Below are 21,046 nucleotides of genomic sequence, written 5' to 3'. Positions count from 1 at the left end.
GAAATTATTTAGAATAAACCATTTCAGGAAATCTGGTGACATCACATATTCTTTAAGGATGTTACCTATACTGAGAGGTAAAGTAATGCACTCATTTTCCTAGGCACTGTAGCACCATCCTGATCAGAAAAAGCTCAACATACATTAAAAAAATTTTTTTAAATCTCTCCTTGATTATTCTTTTGTGTTTCTTCCCTTTCAGATACAAACCTACAGATCAACATGCTTTTAAATAAACTAAACCTGTTAGATTGTTGAATATTTTTGCCAAATGATTTTTTTCAATTAAAATGAACAGAAATTGCCATTACATTCAACTACACTATTTTAGTCAAAATCTGTATCAGCTAGGACTTACAAATGATTTGGTTTTTGTTGCTTAAATAGAGAATACTTTTTTAATAGCCAGTCCTAATCTGTTCATATCCAAAGAACAGTACAACTTAGAATGCCTATTTGAGCAAAACTCAGGACTGGAGAGACTGAAGTCTATCACTGAAGTCAATACTGAGCTGGTTGAAATGGGTAGGAAAGTTGGAAAGTAACCTTAGTCCACAAGTCCAGCAAGTAACTTCTGACTGTGAAGAGCAGCAAATTAAGTTAAATCGTGTGGAGAAAATGCCACATGACTAGACTAGCATAAAATTATGGAAAATCTTAAAGCTGTCCAGATCCCAGCAACTTACGGGATTAGAAAAGGTAAAAATCCTTCTACACTGTCTTTAAGTCTCTGATCTGGAGCATATTTTATAAAGGCATAGGTAAAATTAATTTTTTCCTGAGTATTAAGTAAATCTGAAAATGGGTAGTTTTTAGGATTAATAGCTTTCATATCGAGAATATGCACTAAGCTTAAATTCTTGCTCTCTTCTAGAGCTATAGACTGAACAGGATGCTCACCAATGCAGTGCTAATGTTCCCAGCATCTGGAATCCAGCTTTTCTTTTACAGAGCTGAATGGATTACATATTGAACTCCCTAATCCTCATCCAACTTTCAGAAGAGACAATTCTGCATCAGTAATGGTTGTCCTCATACTTTGTCTTCATCCTTACCACCCATCTCTCCTTTGCAGGCACATTTCTAACAGCACACTCTGTAGAGTATTGAAACACCAGGAACACAGGTTGTTATTATAAAAACCTGTTTTCAAGCATGTATTGATGCTGAAGCTTTCCATGGTTAGCTTCTCTACAAAGGAGAGTTTTGCTTTAAAAAAGCACTTCTTACTGAATTAACATGTAAGGAAAAATACTACAAAGCAATTCAAGTTGAATGTTTTCACATGCCTAGTTTTCCCTAGGAAAAGCTCTCCTACATCATTTTGCAAAAATTGAAAATAAAGTTTAAAATGATCCAAGTTTTATTTGTAGACTACAGTTTGAAACATTTCCATTACAATGAGCATGATTAATCTCCATGATTATTGGGGTTGTGAAATGTGCTGGCAAAACTGCAATAATTATGTAAGTAATTATTGATAGTATTAAAATAAATTGACCATTTTAAAGCTACAATCTCAAGCAACAGAATTGTGAAGAAAAGATGGTGCTATTTTTTTCTTTAAAGAAAAAAGAAAAAAAAAATTTAAGTGTAAACCCCACAGTTACCATTTGCACATTGCAAATACATATCTGCTTTGTACCATCAAGAAATATAAAATATAACTTCATAACATTTTCACAAAATTTATGTATCCACGATTTATGTAAAATATAATACACCAAGTATATCCACTAACTTAAGAAGTGAGATGAATAGGCAATAGTGCCCACAGGATATATAAAATGGCTTTTAGTTTTCAAAAAGTATAGTTTTGTCATAAATACCAATTTCATTCCCTATCTTCTACCATAGCTTAAAAATGACAATAACTAATGACTAAACTAATAACTAGCAAAAGAAAACCTAATGATGCTGAAACTAGGCCTGAAAGAATCTTTGTAGGTGATTTAAATAATGTAAATAAAATCCCAACAATGCTGGCCTTTAATTAAGATTAAAGCAATTTTGTCAATCATCTACTGGGTTCAAAGTTCTTTGATAATTGTTTCTGCTGCTCAGAAGCTTTTAGTCTCTAATAGAAAAGTTAATAAACTTATATTTAACCAAATATTTATAACAGTTCAAATTATAAGATGTACATTTTAATATTATAAACATATTTTAAGTATTATTACTAGGGAAGCAAACACCAAAGCAAGCTATTTTTGTGGCTCTTTACTAGTGGCGCAATGCAGGTACATCTGTTTGTCAAGTCTCTGCAGATTCGCCATCAGATCTATCTTAAACAAATTCCAGTTACTACATTCCAAAGGAAGATAATATTCTTGGCTTAGCTATCTTGGGCAGAACAAAAGCATATCTTAAGCAAGGTCTTCCTCCAAAAGGAGCAAAAAAATTTTTTCTAATAAAGGCAATCCTTCCAATAATAAAAACCTCATGTTCCATGAATTGAACTGCATGGCATATCAAATATTTTAATTCTAATTCTAAAGTATGTAATATTTAATAGTAGAACTTTATAAAATGGCATAGTCCAATAACTAAAATAGCATAGTCCAATAATGTAGACACTAGCCATATGAAGCTAGGGTAATATTATTTACTAAAATTACATCAAATAAAAAATTCAGTTCCTCAGTCACATTAGCCACAGTGCAAGGCCTCAAGAGCTACATATCAACAGTAGCTAATGTATTTGAAGCTCAAATATAGTTACCTCCCTCCCTTCATCCCTCCCTCCTTGCTTCCTTCTCTTTTATTTTTTTGAGACGGAGTTTTGCTCTTGTTGCGCAGGCTGGAGTGCAATGGCGTGATCTCGGCTCACTGCAACCTCTGCCTCCCAGGTTCAAGCAATTCTCCTGCCTCAACCTCCAGAGTAGCTGGGATTACAGGTGCCCAACACCATATCCAGCTACTTTTTATTTTATATTTTTATTAGAGACGGGGTTTCACCATGTTGGCCAGGCTGGTCTCGAACTCCCAACCTCAGGTGATCCACCCACTTCAGCCTCTCAAAGTGCTGGGATTACAGGCATGAGCCACAGCGCCAGGCTTCCCTCTCCTTCTCCTCCCTCTCCCACTCCCTCCCCCTCCCCCTCTCTCTTCCTCTCCCTCTCTCTTGGCAGGTCTTGCTCTGTTGTCCAGGCTGGAGCATGGTAGCATGATCATGGCTCACTGCAGCCGCAACCTCCTGGGCTCAAGGGATCCTCCTGCCTCAAGCCTCCCAAGTAGCTGGGACTACAGGTGTGTGCCAACACACCTGGCTAATTTTTTTGTTTTTTGTTTTTGTAGAGACAGACAGGGTCTTGCCATCTTGCCCAGGCCGGTCTTGAACTCCTGGACTCAAGAGGTCCTCCTGCCTTGGCCTCCCAAAGTGCTAGGATTATAGGCTGAGAGTTTTTTTCATCATTGCAGAAAGTTCTACTCAAGAGCCTTGAAGTAAATGATCATCTATTTCTTAGACAAACTTGACTATTTTTTTTTCTGGTCACATGCTTTTCACATAATAAAGACTAACTGGACTTGATGTCACTTCAAATGTGCAGGGAGAAAGAAATATAGAATAATTTATATTAAATGACTAGTACACCTATACTATCCGTATGTTTCAGTAAACGTATACTTATTTTATTACTTTGACAATACAAGCTAACATATGTATGTGACTATTTATGAGGAAAAATCACAACTTTAATAAAGCATAAAAGAAAACTTGTTGTCTAATGCATATTCCTGCCTCAGGGAAATCTGGAATGAAGACAGAGGGCAGGAAAATCCATTCCCAGAGTAGTAACTAAAAATGCATCAAGTGGCTCTAAGTTTCTCTAAAAGTCTCCTTAAAAATAGCTATAGAAAAGCCCTTTCTAATTCTATTAATAAAATGAAGGCACTCAGGCACCTCTAATTTGTTTCAAAAGAAAGCAGAAATCACTCGGCAAAATGAGAATTTTAGTCAGTACTCTGACTATAATAACACTAAATATAATTTGTGAATTGTTATTATATTACTGTGGTGCCAGTTTAACTGATTTTGAATACACTTTAGAATATTCATGAAATATGACTTCAAGTGTATAATATGTATTTGCACATACATGATTTAACAGCACCTTCGTTATTTCTAATTTAAAAGAAAAGAGTACCACAGCCCTCTTGGTCAGGAATATAAATTCATTTATGATGGTGTTTGTGTAAGAAAATCAGATATATATTTACAGAACTTGTTATAGGAAGGTAACCTGTCAAAACTTCAAGGACAACTTAAAATGTTTTTAGTATATAACTTACCAAAGCTGAATATTTTCAAACTACATCAACTTAAGTACATTTACAATAAAATTCTACACTAGCAAGCATGTTAAAATGGTATAGAATTTGCAATAGCAAAAAAATTCTCCTATTAAAAACTTAGCACTTTAAGTGTGCTAAGTTGCTCACTTATTCCTTCCAGCAATTCTCAGAAGTATGGACTGGCTCTAATTTACAACTGAAGAAACTGAGTTAAGATGAAGAAACTAAGGCTCAAAATGACAGATGACTTAAGGTTATAGAGTCAGCTGCTATAGAGGCAAGATTTGAACTTTTGTTTGGATTTTTCTAAAACTTCGTTAAGCTATTCATGACAATTTCACAATTAATTTTTAGGGAAAGAGTTCATGTCTTCATTCTTTTAAAAACACTGAGTACCCATTATGTGCCAAGTACTATTTCTAAATGTTTCTAAGTATTTCTACGATGTAAATGCTGAACCAGACAATGTCCCTGACCCCTTGAAGCTGACATGCCAATGCAAGAAGGGGCATTCCAGCAGAGTAAGGAGCATGACACAGCAGCTAGTCACTCAGGCTTGAATCCCTAAACTACCATTTACAACTATGTGATATTAGTCAAGTTACTTTATCTCTCTGTGACCACATTTTCTCATTTAAAAAATAAGAATAAAAATTGTACTGACTCACTAGATCGCTCTGAGGATTAGTAGATTAATACACTTAAAGCATACAATAAATGCTTTATTAGTGCTTGCTATTTTTATTATTGCCATGAGTGCAGGGAGACAAATAATAAACACACATATAAATAAAAGTACTGTAGATAGTGATAAATGCTGTGAAAAAAAAATGAAAAGTGGTCTTTGCTTCATATTTTCTAGAGATTCTTTCCTAAAGTCACTTATAAAAGCTGACAGAGGCCAGGCGCGGTGGCTCAAACCTGTAATCCCAGCACTTTGGGAGGCCGAGACGGGCGGATCACGAGGTCAGGAGATCGAGACCATCCTGGCTAACACGGTGAAACCCCGTCTCTACCAAAAAAAATAAAAAAATCTAGCCGGGCGAGGTGGCGGGTGCCTGTAGTCCCAGCTACTGGGGAGGCTGAGGCAGGAGAATGGCGTAAACCCGGGAGGCGGAGCTTGCAGTGAGCTGAGATCCGGCCACTGCACTCCAGCCCGGTCGACAGAGCGAGACTCCGTCTCAAAAAAAAAAAAAAAAAAAAAAAAAAAGCTGACAGAAAAAATCTGTCTTAATTAATATGTTCAAAAAATACTGGCTGAGTGTCTACTTAATTTGTCTAGCACCATGCTCAGTGCTAAATAAGGCAAACATGTAGCTCCCTCATGAAGTCTAGCAAGAAAGACAGATGGTAAACAGATAATCACACAAATATATAATTAAATTAGAGTAAATCAGTAAATGGAAGTGTACGATGAGAACCCATAATGAGAGCCTAACCAGGTTCAAAGATTACAGGAAGGACTGCCTGAGGAAGTTACACTTAAATGCTTCATCATCTGGAGAGCCCTGGCAAAAAAGCCTACAAACAACTAGATGGGAGAAAGAATGTTACATCTTAGCAGCTTTATGGCCTTAGGTAGAGGAAACTGTACAGAAGAGAGCAAAAAGTATTTTTTTTTTTTTTTCTTTTTGGACCAAGACAGCAAGTATCCAAAATTAATGACTTTTCATTAGATAATAGTTTTAGCTTATGAAACAATGTGGAAATCTGAGAATCCTTACGTTTCAGATTAATAACAATACATATATCATTCCTAAAGACTACCATCAGTCCAAGGAAGGTCAACCCAAACAAAATAGTTGATAATTATAGGAACCTATGAACATCTTTGCACTTACCTAGCAAGGTCTTAATGCTTAAAAATTTTTGGTTCTAATATCTACATCTAGAGTTTATTTGTAGGTAGTAGATGCTGAGTTCCCAAGGGAGCAAGAAAATGAGTTCACTTTTCCCACCCTCAAGGATCTTATTTAATCATATGGTTGAAGAAACAGAAGATATCAAAAGAGAAAAAAAAGACAAGAAGAAGGGAAACACTTACGGAGTCCACAATCTTGGGAAGGCATCTATTTCTTCTTGTGTGTACTCATCTAGACGCTTAGGTACTTTTCGTGGTTGAGGAAGCTCCTCCACCAAATTCTTAAGAATATCTTCTGGAATATCCTACATTAAAAAAAAAAAAAGACTTAATTTTCTTAAAATATCTTCCTTAGCAATAAATTACTAATACTTAGTGTTAAAAAAAGCAAAAGAATGTTCACAGAATAAGGAAAACATAAAATCTTTAAAATAAAAACCTTATAAAAATTCCCCAAAAGTACATTAGATTAATACGAGTAATCCCATTATAATAAGACACCTATTTTTAAAAATGTGCTGTTTATTTCCCTCTTTTCAACTGCAAAAAGACACTGCCGTGGCTCATTCTCATGCTTTCTCTTCTGATGAGTCTATGTACTGGGTCTACTGGGTCTAGTGCCACTACCTTTCAATCAGTGCTCCAACTGTGGGCAGAAAAAAAAATTGAAAATGAAAATCTTTGAGTCATTTATTTATCTAAGAAACATTTATTGAACTTCTAAGAACCAAACACTGGGCTAGGTGCTGGCCATATAAAGGAAAAAAAAAGATCACGCCTTCTAAAGGCTTATAATTTTTAAAAAGTCACCTCTCAGCTTGAAATTTTTCAGGATAAAGCTTTAACTCCTTTGCTAAACTTGCTTAGCTAGACAGTGTCCTTACCACTAGTACACCTCTTCAACGTCACTTCTCCACAGACACATCCATGGTTTCTGACTAATCAACCTCCTCACCTTTCATGTGTTGCTCTAGACTCAAATCGTGATATCTTTATTAATTGTATTCCCTTGACCAGGACCACTTTCCCCCTATTATGTATCCAATGTTCAGAAAAACGATGAGAAGAGTTGGAAGATTGACCTGCCAACAGTAGACAGAATGAACTGCAGTGGAGAAAAGCTGGAGACAAGAACAATTAAGTGGTTGTTTCAGTAATCAAGGTAAGATTTTTTTAAAGTTTGAATTTAGATACTGAAAAGCACACTAAAGTGTAAAGCACATATCTAAGACGTTTTAAAAGAAGAAAGCATTGGAATTAGACTAAGGAGGAATAAAAAAAATGAAGAGTGTGGGTAACCAAAAGAATGAACATTTATATTGTACTCATGACACAGAAATAAGGCAGCTAGGAGAATGAACTATATTGTGAGACTGGATGATAAATTAATTTTGGGAACTCTATTTAAATAATGGTATCAATATGGAAGTGTCTTATAGGCATTCTTATAAGGAGAGTAGATATAATTCCCTCTTCTCATTATAGTATGCGCACAAGAATTTTCGATAAAAGGGTTATCACACTGTAAATTACAACACTCTGCAGAAAGCACTATTACAAGTGGGAATCCAATATCTGGCCAAGGACATGGCATCAAATAAGGCATCGTTTTGACCAATTCTTAAGACATGTTGTCTTAAGACATATTGTCTTAAGAATCAGGATAAAATTTTATAATAACTTTAGGATCACAGAGCTCTACTGTCCTGTAAGCTTGTTCTAAAACCCAATATAGCAAAGCATTTATAATATTTTAAGCAATTTAAATGAATTTTAAAAATTGTGGTTTATCAACATATACAAAACACAATAGATACTACTGATAATGTGCTTCTTCACTGAAAAGCATTTAACAATATTTAACATCCTTTCCTCTATTGTTATCACTTCCTCAGTATATTCAAATCTGTGCAATAATTACAGAGTCAGGGCAAGCCAGAAGATGCCTGGACAGAGAAAAGATTGTTGGTGACACTTATTTTTTACTTATTGAAGGAGCCTACTTGTCAGATATTTCCAAAGATGTATAAATATTTCATACTTCTTTGGAAAGCCAGTATAAAATTCCCTAGATCAGTTGTAAAGACAATTTCAAAAAGCTGCTAAGTGCTCATTCAGCATAGCGCACGTGGAACATAGTGGGTTCCTAGCAAATGTTTGCTGAATGGAATAGAATTTTGAATAGAATGAGCCAAATTTATTTACTATTAGAGGATTTTGCTAAATGGTTAAAATCAATGCAAAATGAGGAATCAAAGTCTTCATTAGGCATTACACATGAAACCGGGAAGAGGGAGAAGTATCTCCTTTGATGTGTATACAGCGAAGGTAACCCATGAATGCTAACTGAAGGTGTTTATGGAGATTTAAGAGTTCTCTTCACAGAGAGGTGGTTAACCTAAAGGGAAATGAGGAAAAGAACAAGAGCAACAAACAGAAACAGGGGTCAAGTGATCACTTTTTTTTGCAACTGTTTACTTTAGAAAAATTTAAATTTACAGAAAAGTTGTGACAATATAATGAACATTAATCTAATCTTTACCTAAGTTCCCCAACTGTTAACAGGACAGGTTTGCTTTCTCTTTTGGTCTGTCTATACACAAACGCTTTTTGGATGAACCATTTTAGAGTAATTTGCAAATACTTCAAACTAAATATTTCAGCATGTTATCTCCTAAAGATAGTCTCCTATACAACCATATTAAATTTAATGTTCAGGAAAATTAACATCAATGAAATACTTTTTATCTAATATACGTACATATTCAAATTTCCCAAATTGGTCTCATATTGTCAAATGTAACTTTTCCCAATTCAGGATCAGGTCAAGAATCACATGCTGCATTTAGTTACTATATTATGTTGTTTACTCTGTAGTCTGGTCTCCTTTAATCATAAGTTTTCTTGCCTTTTCTTTAATATTTTCAAGGGTCCAGGCCAGTTATGTTGCAGAATTTCCTTTTATTTGGATTTATACTACTGTTTTCCCATGATTACATTCAGGTTAAGCATTACTGACAAGAGGCTATGTAGTTCATGTTGAGTGTTCAGTGCTTCACAGCAGGAGGCACCTGATGTCAGTTTCTCCCACAGTGACCAAAGATTTGATCTCTTGGTTATGGTGGTGTCCACCAGACTTTATTAATGTAAAAGCAATGGGAAGATTCCCATCACAAATAATTGAAAAGATTCCCTTTACAAATAATGAATACTCTGTAGTGTGTTACTTGGAAACTATAAATATCCTGCTCCACAATAACCTTTTACCCAGTGGCCACAGAATATGCTGGTGATGGTGGCTTTTCTAGTTCAGTATTCCTTCTACATTTTTTATATGATATTCTTCTATAGAGGGCTTTTCTATCCTCAGAAAGAAGGGACATTATGATAAATTAAAAATAATTTTTGGATGGTCATTGTAGCCGTATAGATTTTTGTTTTCTTATTCAAGGTAATCCCTTATTATTACCATGTGTTTTGAGGTTCATACAGTTCCATATTTGGTCAGTGGGCACCACCTAAAGCTGGCTCCATGTTCTCTTGATATTGCTCCATGAGTTTTTGAGTACTGCCTTATTTTCTGTTACTTTTTATTATGTCACTATCATAAATCATGCAGAAATACTAGTCTTGTGCATGTGTATACCCCATAACAATTTAGTTCGTTCTTTGCTCCAGATCGTGACTCAATCAGTTCTCCAAGAACTAAGTTCCTTTTGGTAGGGAATAGCATGTGGAAAACAAGATTTGGGAACTAGTTGTGCTCACTTCTACTGGTGCTGTCATTTTATTTTTCTAATATATAAAATTTTAACATGATTACCATAAAAAATAAATTTAAAAGACAGTCTCTGAAAAAAATCTCATTCTTTCCCTATCCCTTTGTACCCATAGTCTAGTAGTTGCCAACTTTCTCTTCTGGTGCTTCTTTATGCAAAAAGTAGTGCACATAAATATATGCTTGTGTGTATGTAAACATACATATGTATATACGCATACAAATGTAGTATGCCATCTACATTCTTTTTTACCTTGTTTGTTTTCACTTAACAATATATCCTGGAAAGCACAACTTACCAAGTCACAAAAATATGTGTCATTCTTTTTTTAAAAAATTGCACAATACTCGACAATTTACTTCCTATGAATAAGCATTATTTTTTTTTATTGTACAATTATGAATACAGTGAAAACAATCACGTGCACGTGTATCTTCAAGGTGTATTTTTATAAATGAGATTGCTGGATCAAGGATCAATCTCCTGATGTATGTATTTTCGTTAAATGTTACCTAATTAATTCCCAGGATTCCAGATGAGATGCACCATGTTGTGCTACCACCAACAATGTATGAGTGTGCCTGTTTCCCCCATGGGCTTGATAAAATGTACTGTCAAGCTTCTGAATACTTATCAATTCATTTTTGGGAACTAGGCTCATTTATATTCTGAAATGAAGTAATTTCCTATTTAACTGAACTACCATGAATACTTAAAATATCTACACTCAAACTTACTTTGTAAATGAAATTTATTTTTGTGTCTTTTAGAAATTATGGTTTCTAAAGAAAGTGACAATACAATCAGAAATAGGAGTTCTTAAATTCTTGCAATTTCATCATGAAGTGATCCTTGGATGATGATACTGCTCCCATACATGCTACCTTAGAGGTAAAGTGAATAGTGGCAAATTATTCTACTTATTCATTTATAGCAAAGACAATAAATTAATCATTTTGATAAAGCATGAGTAACTTACTCATTATTAATAACTTCATGTATTGTTTAAGCTAACAATAAGAGCACATGCGTAGCTTGAACAATCATTGTAACTTGATATTCTGGAATAAATTTTTATATTATTCCTTCAGGAGGAACAAGAAGGACAATTATAACCACGGTAATGATAGCAATTAGCACTTATCGTGCCAGCTTCTTTTCTAAGCAATCTACAAGTGTATTTTATTTAATCCTTACAACAATTTTGTAAAATAGATACTATTATTATGTCAACTTCACAGAGTAGAAAACGGAGGTAAGTAATGAGCCCATGTCCATGCAGTCAGTAAATAATGGGGCACAGATTCAAAGCCAGGCAGTCTGATTTGATGCTGCACTCAATTATTTTATTACAGAAGCTTTAGTATTTCATTACATTATATTAAGGAGAAAAGTTAAGTACTTAAAACAATATAATACTAATAAATAAAAATGTTTATACTTTTTCCAAGTAATTTTTAGCTGAATCAACTATGAGTATGAACAAGGATTCTAAAGTTAAATCACGGGAAATAATAGCAACCAAAGTTAAGCTATTAATCCATGATTCACAGAAGTTTTGCTACTGGTCACATAAAAAGTAAACTAAATTAAAACTTTTTCACAGTGAATGAAATTATCAACAAGTACCTCAATTTAACAGGGGTTCTGATCATAGCTCCTTGTTCAAAAGCAAGCAGTGATTAAAAATTTTTTTAAAAATTTAGATACTTTTTAGTCCAATGATGGTTCATTTTACATTTTAAAATATTAATAAGTAATTATCATTTTTTATACATACATATTCACTTAAAAGATACAAAAATATTTCAGAAGTTGACATAACATTTTTGAAAATAAGTCTTGGCATTTATTTAAAAAGAAAAACATTTAACTGAAAATTTTGGAAAAGCCTTGTTACCAATGACCACTGACTTACTTCATCTGGAAAAAGATGCAACCTTTCCATCATTGTTCTTCTGTGAAGGTTTTTAGGTAGCATTCCATAAATAGCTAGTTTTACAATCTGAAAAACAGATATACACAGGACACAATAAGAAAACTGTGACTTGTGATAGTAAGAAAGTAAACATAATTAGAGATGATGATGAAAATGAGGGGTTTACATCATTCTCAGCAAACTATCACAAGAACAGAAAACCAAACACTGCATGTTCTCACTCATAGGTGGGAACTGAACAATGAGATCACTTGGACACAGGAAGGGGAACGTTACACACCAGGGCCTATTGTGGGGTGGGGGGAGGGGGGAGGGATAGCATTAGGAGATATACCTAATGTAAATGACGAGTTAATGGGTGCAGCACACCAACATGGCACATGTGTGTATGTGTGTATATATATATATATATATACATAAAACAAATATATATATAAAGTTTATATATATAAAACAAATCTGCACGTTGTGCACATGTAACGTAGAACATAAAGTATAATAATAACAATAAAAAAAAGAAAGAAAATGAGGGGTTCAGATTCAACACGAATACAGGAAAGAAACAGACCTAAGTGGATATGTGGAAGCAACAGAAAAGAAACTTTTATTACTTTGTATATTACTATTTTCTTTTGGCTCCATTTATTGTTTATTTAGAAAAAGAAAAAAAGATTAAAAATAACCTGTTTATGTGCCAATTTTAGATAGAATAATTGATTTTTATCATCTGCACTCATATTTCAATATAATTTGATGTGTGTTACAGCTAAACCCACTAAACAGTACATGTTAGAAAAGGGTTACTTTGTAAGAGGCCTTCCTATTACTTTTATTCTCTCATCAAATCAGACTACAAAGCCTCGTTACATGCAAAAGCTAATGGAATACCATATGCATTTTCCATCTATTTTCTATTTTCTGTTAGTGTTAAAACTTTATGTTTTTGAGAGGTCATTTAAATACATATAAATATATATATAAACATGTTTACATAAACATATATATATTTATGTTGTTAAAATTAAAAGCAATTAAAAATTTAGTTCCTCAGTCACAAAAGCCACACATTTCAAGTGGTCAGTTGACATGTGGCTAGTGGCTACCAGGTTTGACAGTGCAGACACAGAACATTTCCATCACAGCAAAAATTTCTACCAGACAGCACTGATTTAGTTATTAGCGTTTAAATTTTTCAATGTTTTAAAAGTTGTAAATTGAAACTGCCAATGTTAAGACTATCTTTTCTGGATAAGCAAGTAATTATATCCTCTGAATATCATCGTAAAGGCAGTTTTATTGTATTAGTAGTGTCACATGGCATTTGATTCTCATGTTTTTAAAAAATTTAGTTGTATTTATTTGAATTACTAAGTTGGCATTTTAAAAATTTGCCCTATTAGAAAATGCAAACTCCACACTCAAATTTTAAAAAGTTAGAAAATGTGAAAAGATTATAAGCTAACAGGGAGGAAAAACAACATACAAATGTACGTAAACAAAGAAATACACGTGAAACAACACATACATGCAAAAAAGTAATTCTAGCTGTATAGACATTAAGTATAAGTTTTAAGAAATTCAGAAAGTAAAAAAGATAGAACAAGATAAAGTCAGTAAATATTGAAGACCTTCCTCATATAATCTATATCCCAGGGCATGTGCCATTTGTGTCACAGAAGTAACTTATTATTTATAGGAAGGGGGAAAGTCAAATAGAGGAACCATGTTAGAAGAAAACATGAGGACATAGAACCTCTTAAAGTTGCTAAAACATATGACAGAGAGAAAAAGAACATAAGAAAAGGGCTAGATCGATATATTTATTTGAAATTAGAATAATCTACATCATTATGAAAAATTTTAAATATTCAACAAACTATTACCTATTTAACTATTAAATATTAATTATCATATTTCACAAATTTCAATTCTGTACTAATAATCAGAAAGCTGCATTGTGAAACAAATTCTCTGATAGGCCACACACAGTAAGAACTGATAAGCAAATTATGTCTACTGGGGGAGGCCTACTATTCCAAACACTTAGTATTTCAATTAAAAGTAAATAATAAGTCTCTTCCTTGACAAGACATTCTTCTTCAAAACATAGTAAAAATTAAGACTTAAGAAATTAAAATCCTTTAATGAGGTAATAATCCAAATGGATTTAACTCTGAAATATTTCCTAAGCCTTCCTCAAACATTTTACAATCCATTTCAATTATTGCTCATAAACAGTAATTTGAAACAATTTCTACAAATGTTCCCTAATACCAAACTGCTAACATGAACGTTATACTATACTGCCTCCTAGTGTACAGTTAAGATAAAACAGAAACTTTCATTTTAACATTTAAAATATTTATAAAGTACTAAAAATATAATTTATTGTAACAGCTGTGATATATATTATCAGGAGCCCTTATAACTTTTAATACTATTATATACAAAGCATATTAATATTCAAAGGCTTAAAAACACACTAGTTAAAAAAAATTTAAATATTTCCTAAGAAGCAAACTCTGAGCACACTTTTATAAAACAGATATAAACAATACTAAATAAATAGTAAATCATGAAACTTCTAAATGGTATGTCAGGCCTTATTATAATAAAATATCCTTCCCCCCAACCTTACCAAGAAAATTTAGGCAGTACTATACCAAACAAATGGTTGTATCCTGACAATAGATATTTATTTTTATTATTTTAGGGAAACAAAAAAATGATATTTTTAGGTCTAACATTTTGCTAATTTATTAATGTATTGCAGTAAAAAGACAAAATAGTCTCTAATAGGAAAAAAATGCTATCTAACCTATGAGTAAAGTTGAAAGGTTAGTTCTATCAATAGTTAATGGAAAAATAAATCTTAAAACAACAGGAGACTTTGCCTTTAGCAATACTGGTGACTAATGTATGAATTAGAACCTCTCCCAGTATAATACACAAAGTAATAAACATTAGTGAAGTTAATTAATATTGTTTATAAAAATATCTTTTATGAAAACTGGTCTCACAAGACTCTGAGGCCCCAAATTCATCCTTCTTGTGGGGATCAAGATCCTGTAAGTCTAAAGTTTAGCTCAAAAAAATCTTAGGTTGTTATAGCCCCATGTAGTTTGCCATAAGCTAAGTGAATCCTTTTTGAGGAAAGCCACTTTTAATACAGGTCTTAAAGAATTCCCAGAGATGAAGTTTCAAGGTACATGAGCCTACCAAGTAAGTACACTGAGCAGATATTACAAATTGTGGACTTACAAAGGCCACAAATATGAGAATCAGATATAAATGCTAAGAATTATGTTTAATATGCATAAAGAAATATAAGAGTGGACCAAAACACGATAAAACAGAAGACTATTGAAACTGATCCACAAATTTGAAAAAGAACCAAATAATAAAACTTCAAGAAACGGAAAAAAGGTAATTGAAATTAGGACCTCAGAAAAAGGTTAATCAGATTAGACACAGGTGAAAAGATACAGACCTGGAACACAGATCTGAAGAAATTACTGAGAATGCCCCACAGAGACAGTGAGACATGAAGTATGAAAGAGAGGTACTGAATCATGTACAATAAAATGCAACTGTCTCCTCTTATTATAAACAGATTTCCAAAGGGAAGAAACAGAGAATAAAGAGACCCAATATTAGAAGATTTAAGAGCTAACACATTTCCAGAACCGAAGACACCAGTCCTCAAACGAAATAAATAAGACTGTAGCAGGAAGATATGAAAACCAAAGACAATGAAAAGATCTTACAGGTATCCAGAAAAAAAAGACAAGAGTACACATAAAGAAACAATTAAATCGACATCTGATTTATAAAAGCAATAATACAAGCTAAATTCCAATTGAACAATAGCTTCAAAAAGCTGAGAGAAAAAAATAATGGAATAATGGTTATCTTAGAATTCCATTTACAGCAGAACTATCTTTCAAGAATGAAAGCAAAAATAAAACAGTTTCAGACAAAAAAGGGGAGTTCAGTATTAAGAGAATGTGGCTAGAAGAATGCCAGTAAGAGGTACTTCAAGGAAAAGGAAACTGATACTAGAAGGCAGGCTGAGTTACAAGAAGGGATTGTAATAAAAGAAAATTTTAAAAAATCAGTAACAGAATAAAACAATAACAAGAATGTTCAATCGGAAGAGTTTTTAAAATCCTGAACAAAGAAAGCATGTAGATTGGGAGGGAGGGTGGTAGTTAAAAATCTTCTAAGGGCTTTCGTTGATTTGGAAGGAAGGTAAAAATACTGATGATCTTTAGACCTATAATAAATCAATTCAACCAATCCAAAAGAAGTCAAGAAAGAAGAGAAACTCTAGCTACATGATGTTTACAATAAAAACATCTATAACGGAATAACTCAGTAAAGTTTAAACAATGAAATATATGAGGCAAACACTAATCAAAAGTCAGCTAATGTAGCTATATTAATATCAGAACAAATAGACCTCAAGGTAAAAAGCATTATTGGAGATTAAGAGGATCGGTACATATTGACCCTGATCAATTGTTTAGAAAGATTACAATTCTAATCTTAAATTCATGTAACACTAAAACTTCAAAATATATAAGGCAAAAATTGACAGGAAAAAAACATAAGAAAAATAAATAAAACATAAACAAGCAGAGTGCCTACAGTCCTAGCTGTTTGGCAGGCCAAAATAGGAAGATTGCTTGAGCTCAGGAATTTGAGTCCAGCCTGGGCAACAGAGCAAGACCCTGTCTTTAAAAACATAAACTAAAAATAGAATAAAGTCTGAGTGTGGTGGCTCTCGCCTGTAATTCCAGCACTTGGGAGGCCAAGGTAGGAGGATACCCATGAGTTTGAGACAAGCTTGGGCAACATAGGAAGACCTGGTCTCCACAAAAAATAGAAAGTTTTAGCAGGGTGTGTGTACCTGTAGTCCCAGCTACTTGAGAGGCTGAGGTGGGAAGATCCCTTGAGCCCAGGAGTTTGAGGCTGCAGTGAGCTATCATTGTGCCACTGTGCTCTAGCCTGGGTGACAGAGTGAGGCCCTGCCTCCAGAAAAATAAATAAATAAATAAATAATAAAATAAAATGAAAGTAGTTATGTTTTTAAGAACTTTACTATTTTTTCCAGAATAAAATGGACAGATCTATAAGAAGAAATTAATAAATCTACTATTGGGATGTTAATAAATAAAAATAAACTCAGATAATATTTGAGTTAACAAAAAAAGTCAGAATATAAGAACACACTTAGCATGTTTGAAAATATATGTATACACATGCATACATATATCTCTCTCCAAGGCATTTCAGCGAACTCATCATATACTAGGTGATTATGCAGGTATCAAAATTTAAAAAGAAAAACATCAGAATTCTTCGACTACATGCAAAACGTAATACATAGTAATTAGAAAATATATAGAGTTGAATAATAAAAATAATACTTATCAAAACTTGTGTGATACAGCTAAAGTGAAGAATTTATATCCTTGAATGCTGACTATATTAAAAGAGAAGAGAGACTGACAAAACAGTGTCTGAATTGGTCTTTCCAAAGATGATTAATAAAAAGCACAAGAAACTTACTGCCACTGGATCCCTCAGGTGAAGCTGAGCAGCTGTTACTTGTCTAAATCCACCTGGGTAGCTGTTAAAAGGAGCAAAGACATTAAAACTGGGCATGGGCTGATACCGTATTCTTTAAACTGATTATTCTTTTATAAGAAAACTATTTTAATAAATTGTTTCTGGAAACTATGCTGTTCATTAGCGTTTTCAAAATCAAGTAGTAATCTACGCTCTTTGAAATGCTATTCTCTTAAGTGGTCAACTACCATTATATCATAAGAAGTTCTACTTCTTGGAAAAATTTATTGGCATAAGTATATTTCTATATGAATTGTAAGTTATTAATTCACTCACTCATTACGGGGCAGTTTATTACTACTTGATTTAACAAAGAAATAGAAACAAGCCAGAATATTTCATGTTCCTTACCAAATTAGATAAACTGTATAAACTACAGGTTAGGTCTGGGGAAAATGTTGGTAGTCCACTTGGTTCCGAAGTCAAGTTTATACTTTAGACAGCCAGTAATCATGTTTCCTCTTAGCAGTTTGTAAAGGTCTCTAAGTGCTACATATTGGCTCTAAGTAATATAATATTTCATTGTGTTCAGATCAATTATTCTTTATAAAATGAAAAAAAGTGGCAATAACAAAATATACATTGAATAGTATTGGAGGCAGCTTAGCTTCCAGATACCCCAGATGCAGGTATGGAATCTAGGTTTTGTCAGTGACCCCCCGTGTAATATCAGGCACCTCATTTTACCTTTCTGCTTATAATTTTACTCATATGAATAAATATTATCTACCTCACAAGATTTCTGGGTCAAATGAAAAAATATTTCTGAAAGGGACTGGGAAATTTAAAACAAAAACAATAAATATATAGATGTAAGGTTCTATTATCCTAAATAGATAAATAAAGTCCAAACGATTTTAAGAAAGGGGGAAGTCAGCGTGGAATCTGCAAAAAACCTTAAGATTACCTAAATGTGATTCTTTCCATATGTTCCCTTCAATAAAATTTGAAAATATTTTAAAGGTGATTTAAGAAAACACATTTTAGGAACAAAACTTATCAAAGTTAGAAGTTTGCAGAGAAAGATAGGTAGTTTTAATATTGATATTCTCTTTTTTCATGGAATCTCAGTTTTAGAAAAAGAAATGCCTGTCTAGACTTCTATTCCTGCATTCTTTCTCTCCATGGAAAAAAATGTTTTACAATTTCTATGCTAAAAGATGATCTTTCTAGTTTGAAAACTGAGATGGCAAATTCTAAAACATACCATTTATAATATATTTGAGAAGTTTGGACTTTATTCTGAAGTATTTGGAAAGCTAATGTAAAATTTTGAGCGGAGGATGACTTGAGTAATGCGACACTCAATCGATTTTTACTAGTAAGAAAATAACTATACTCTTTCCTCCAGCATGGGATGGAGTAAGAGAACATTTGTTTTAAATGCTAGCCAAGGGCTTTTCATTGAAATTAATTCAGTAAACAGTGAATGTGTATCATGCTGGGACTGGGGACACAGATAAGTATGACAAAATTCTGTCCTATTTAAAATTGAAAAATTCTATTGATACAACTAGTAGTAAGTTGTATCTCTAACTCATGCCAATGTATTTCAGATGACTAAAGACTTAGATGTGAAAGTTCAAGGTGCACGCACACCCAATTCAACCAACCCCTAAAAAATTAGAAGTAAATGTTTACGAAAATCTGAACAAGAAAGAACTTCTGAGACTGAAAACAGAAGAACTTACAGAGGAAAGGGCATCTAATAATATAAAATTAAATAACTATACAGTAAATAACAAAAATTTTGTTAAAAGCAAAAAATAAAATAGTGGATTAATAATCTTAATAGATAAAATGTTCATAGAAAGTGATAAAGTAACACTGAAACTTCATTATTATGCAAATGTAAATATTCAGCTGCATATCAAAAGACAACAGCCTTATTTTTAAAGATAATACTGTGTCTGCACAGATTTGGGATAACAAACATTTGTATGCTCTTCTATGGCTTAGTAAACTCACGATTGAAAATACCTATCAAAAGACGTATAAATGACCATTCCTTTGATCTTGAAATACATTTCACTTCCAGAGATTTTAAATAATCCTACATATATGAAAAAAAATCACTGCACAAAGACGTTACAGGATACAAAATCAATGTGCAAAAATCACTAGCAAAAAATTACTAACATTCCTAGACACTAACAAGAGTCAAGCGCAGAGTCAAATCAGGAATGTATTCCTGTTCACAGCTGCCACAGAAAGAATGAAATACTTAGGAATACAGCTAATTAGGGAGGTGAAAGATTTCTACAAGGAGAACTACAAACTATTGTCCAAAGAAACCAGAGATGAAGGCTGGGTATGGTGGCTCATGCCTGTAATCCCAGTACTGTGGGAGGCTGAGGTGTGAGAACTGCTTGAGCCCACAAGTTCAAGAAAAGCCTGGACAACACAGTGAGCCCCCATCTCAAGAGAAAAAAACTTTAAGTTAAGAATAAAATCAGAGATGACAGCAACAAATGGAAAAACATTCCATGATCATGGATAGGAAGAATCAATATTGTTAAAATGGCCATACTGCCCAAAGTTTATAGATTCAATGCTATTCCTATTAAATTACTAATGAGATTCTTCATAGAACTAGAAAAAAAATTTCAAAATTCATATGAAACCAAAGAAGAGCCCAAATAGCCAAGGCAATCCTAAACAGAAAGAACAAAGCTGGAGGCATCACGCTACCCAGCTTCAAATTACACTACAGGGCTGTAGTAACCAAAACAGCATGGTACTGGTTAAAAAAAAAAAAAAAAAAAAAAAGACACATAGACCAGTAGATCAAAACAGATAACCCAGAAATAAGACCACACACCTACAACTATTTGATCTTCGACAAACCTGGCCAAAAAAGCAATGGAGAAAGGATTCCCTGTTCAATAAATGGTGCTGGGAGAACTGGCTAGCCATATGTGGAAGATTGAAATTGGACCCCTTCATTATACCACATACAAAAATAACTCAGGATGGATTCCAGACTTAAATGTAAAACCCAAAAGTATAAAAACCCTGGAAGACAACCTAGGCAATACCATTAAGAACAAAGGCATGGACAAAGATTTCATGACAAAGATGCAAACTGCAATTGCAACAACAGCATAAATTGACAGATGGGATGTAATTAAACTAAAGAGCTTCTGTACAACAAAAGAAACAGAATAAACAGACACCTACAGAATGAGAAAAAATTTTTGCAAACTATGCATCTGATAAAGGTCTAGTATCCAGCATCATAAGGAACTTAAATTTACAAAAAGAAATAATAAACCCCGTTAAAAAGTGGGCAAAGGACAGGAACATATACTTTTCAAAAGAAGACATACATGTGGCCAACAATCATGGGAAAAAAGCTCAAAATCACTGATCATTAGAGAAATGCAAATCAAAACCACAATGAGATGCCATCTCACACCAGTGAGAATCGCTATTATTAGAAAGTAAAAAAATAACAGACACTGGCAAGGCTGTAGAGAAAAAGGAATGCTTTTACGTTGTTGGTGGGAGTTTTACACTGTTGGTGGGAGTGTTCAA

General features: G+C 33.3%; 1 protein-coding gene across 1 annotated transcript in view; it reads right to left on the bottom strand.

Moving 5' to 3' along the window:
* MRPL13 (mitochondrial ribosomal protein L13) overlaps positions 1-21,046 on the bottom strand; it is a 49,196-nt gene that overhangs the window by 12,381 nt on the left and 15,769 nt on the right. The window contains exons 4-6 of the mRNA XM_010381484.1: positions 17,450-17,510; positions 11,855-11,941; positions 6,341-6,462 (exon numbers count right to left, since the gene is read on the bottom strand). Coding sequence (XP_010379786.1) covers positions 6,341-6,462; positions 11,855-11,941; positions 17,450-17,510 — 270 coding nt within the window. The remainder of the gene's footprint in view (positions 1-6,340; positions 6,463-11,854; positions 11,942-17,449; positions 17,511-21,046) is intronic.

This window comes from Rhinopithecus roxellana, chromosome 9 (genome assembly GCF_007565055.1).
Source record: "Rhinopithecus roxellana isolate Shanxi Qingling chromosome 9, ASM756505v1, whole genome shotgun sequence".
NCBI classification, from domain to species: Eukaryota; Metazoa; Chordata; class Mammalia; order Primates; family Cercopithecidae; genus Rhinopithecus; species Rhinopithecus roxellana.
This window is presented reverse-complemented; position numbering and strand designations above follow the sequence as displayed.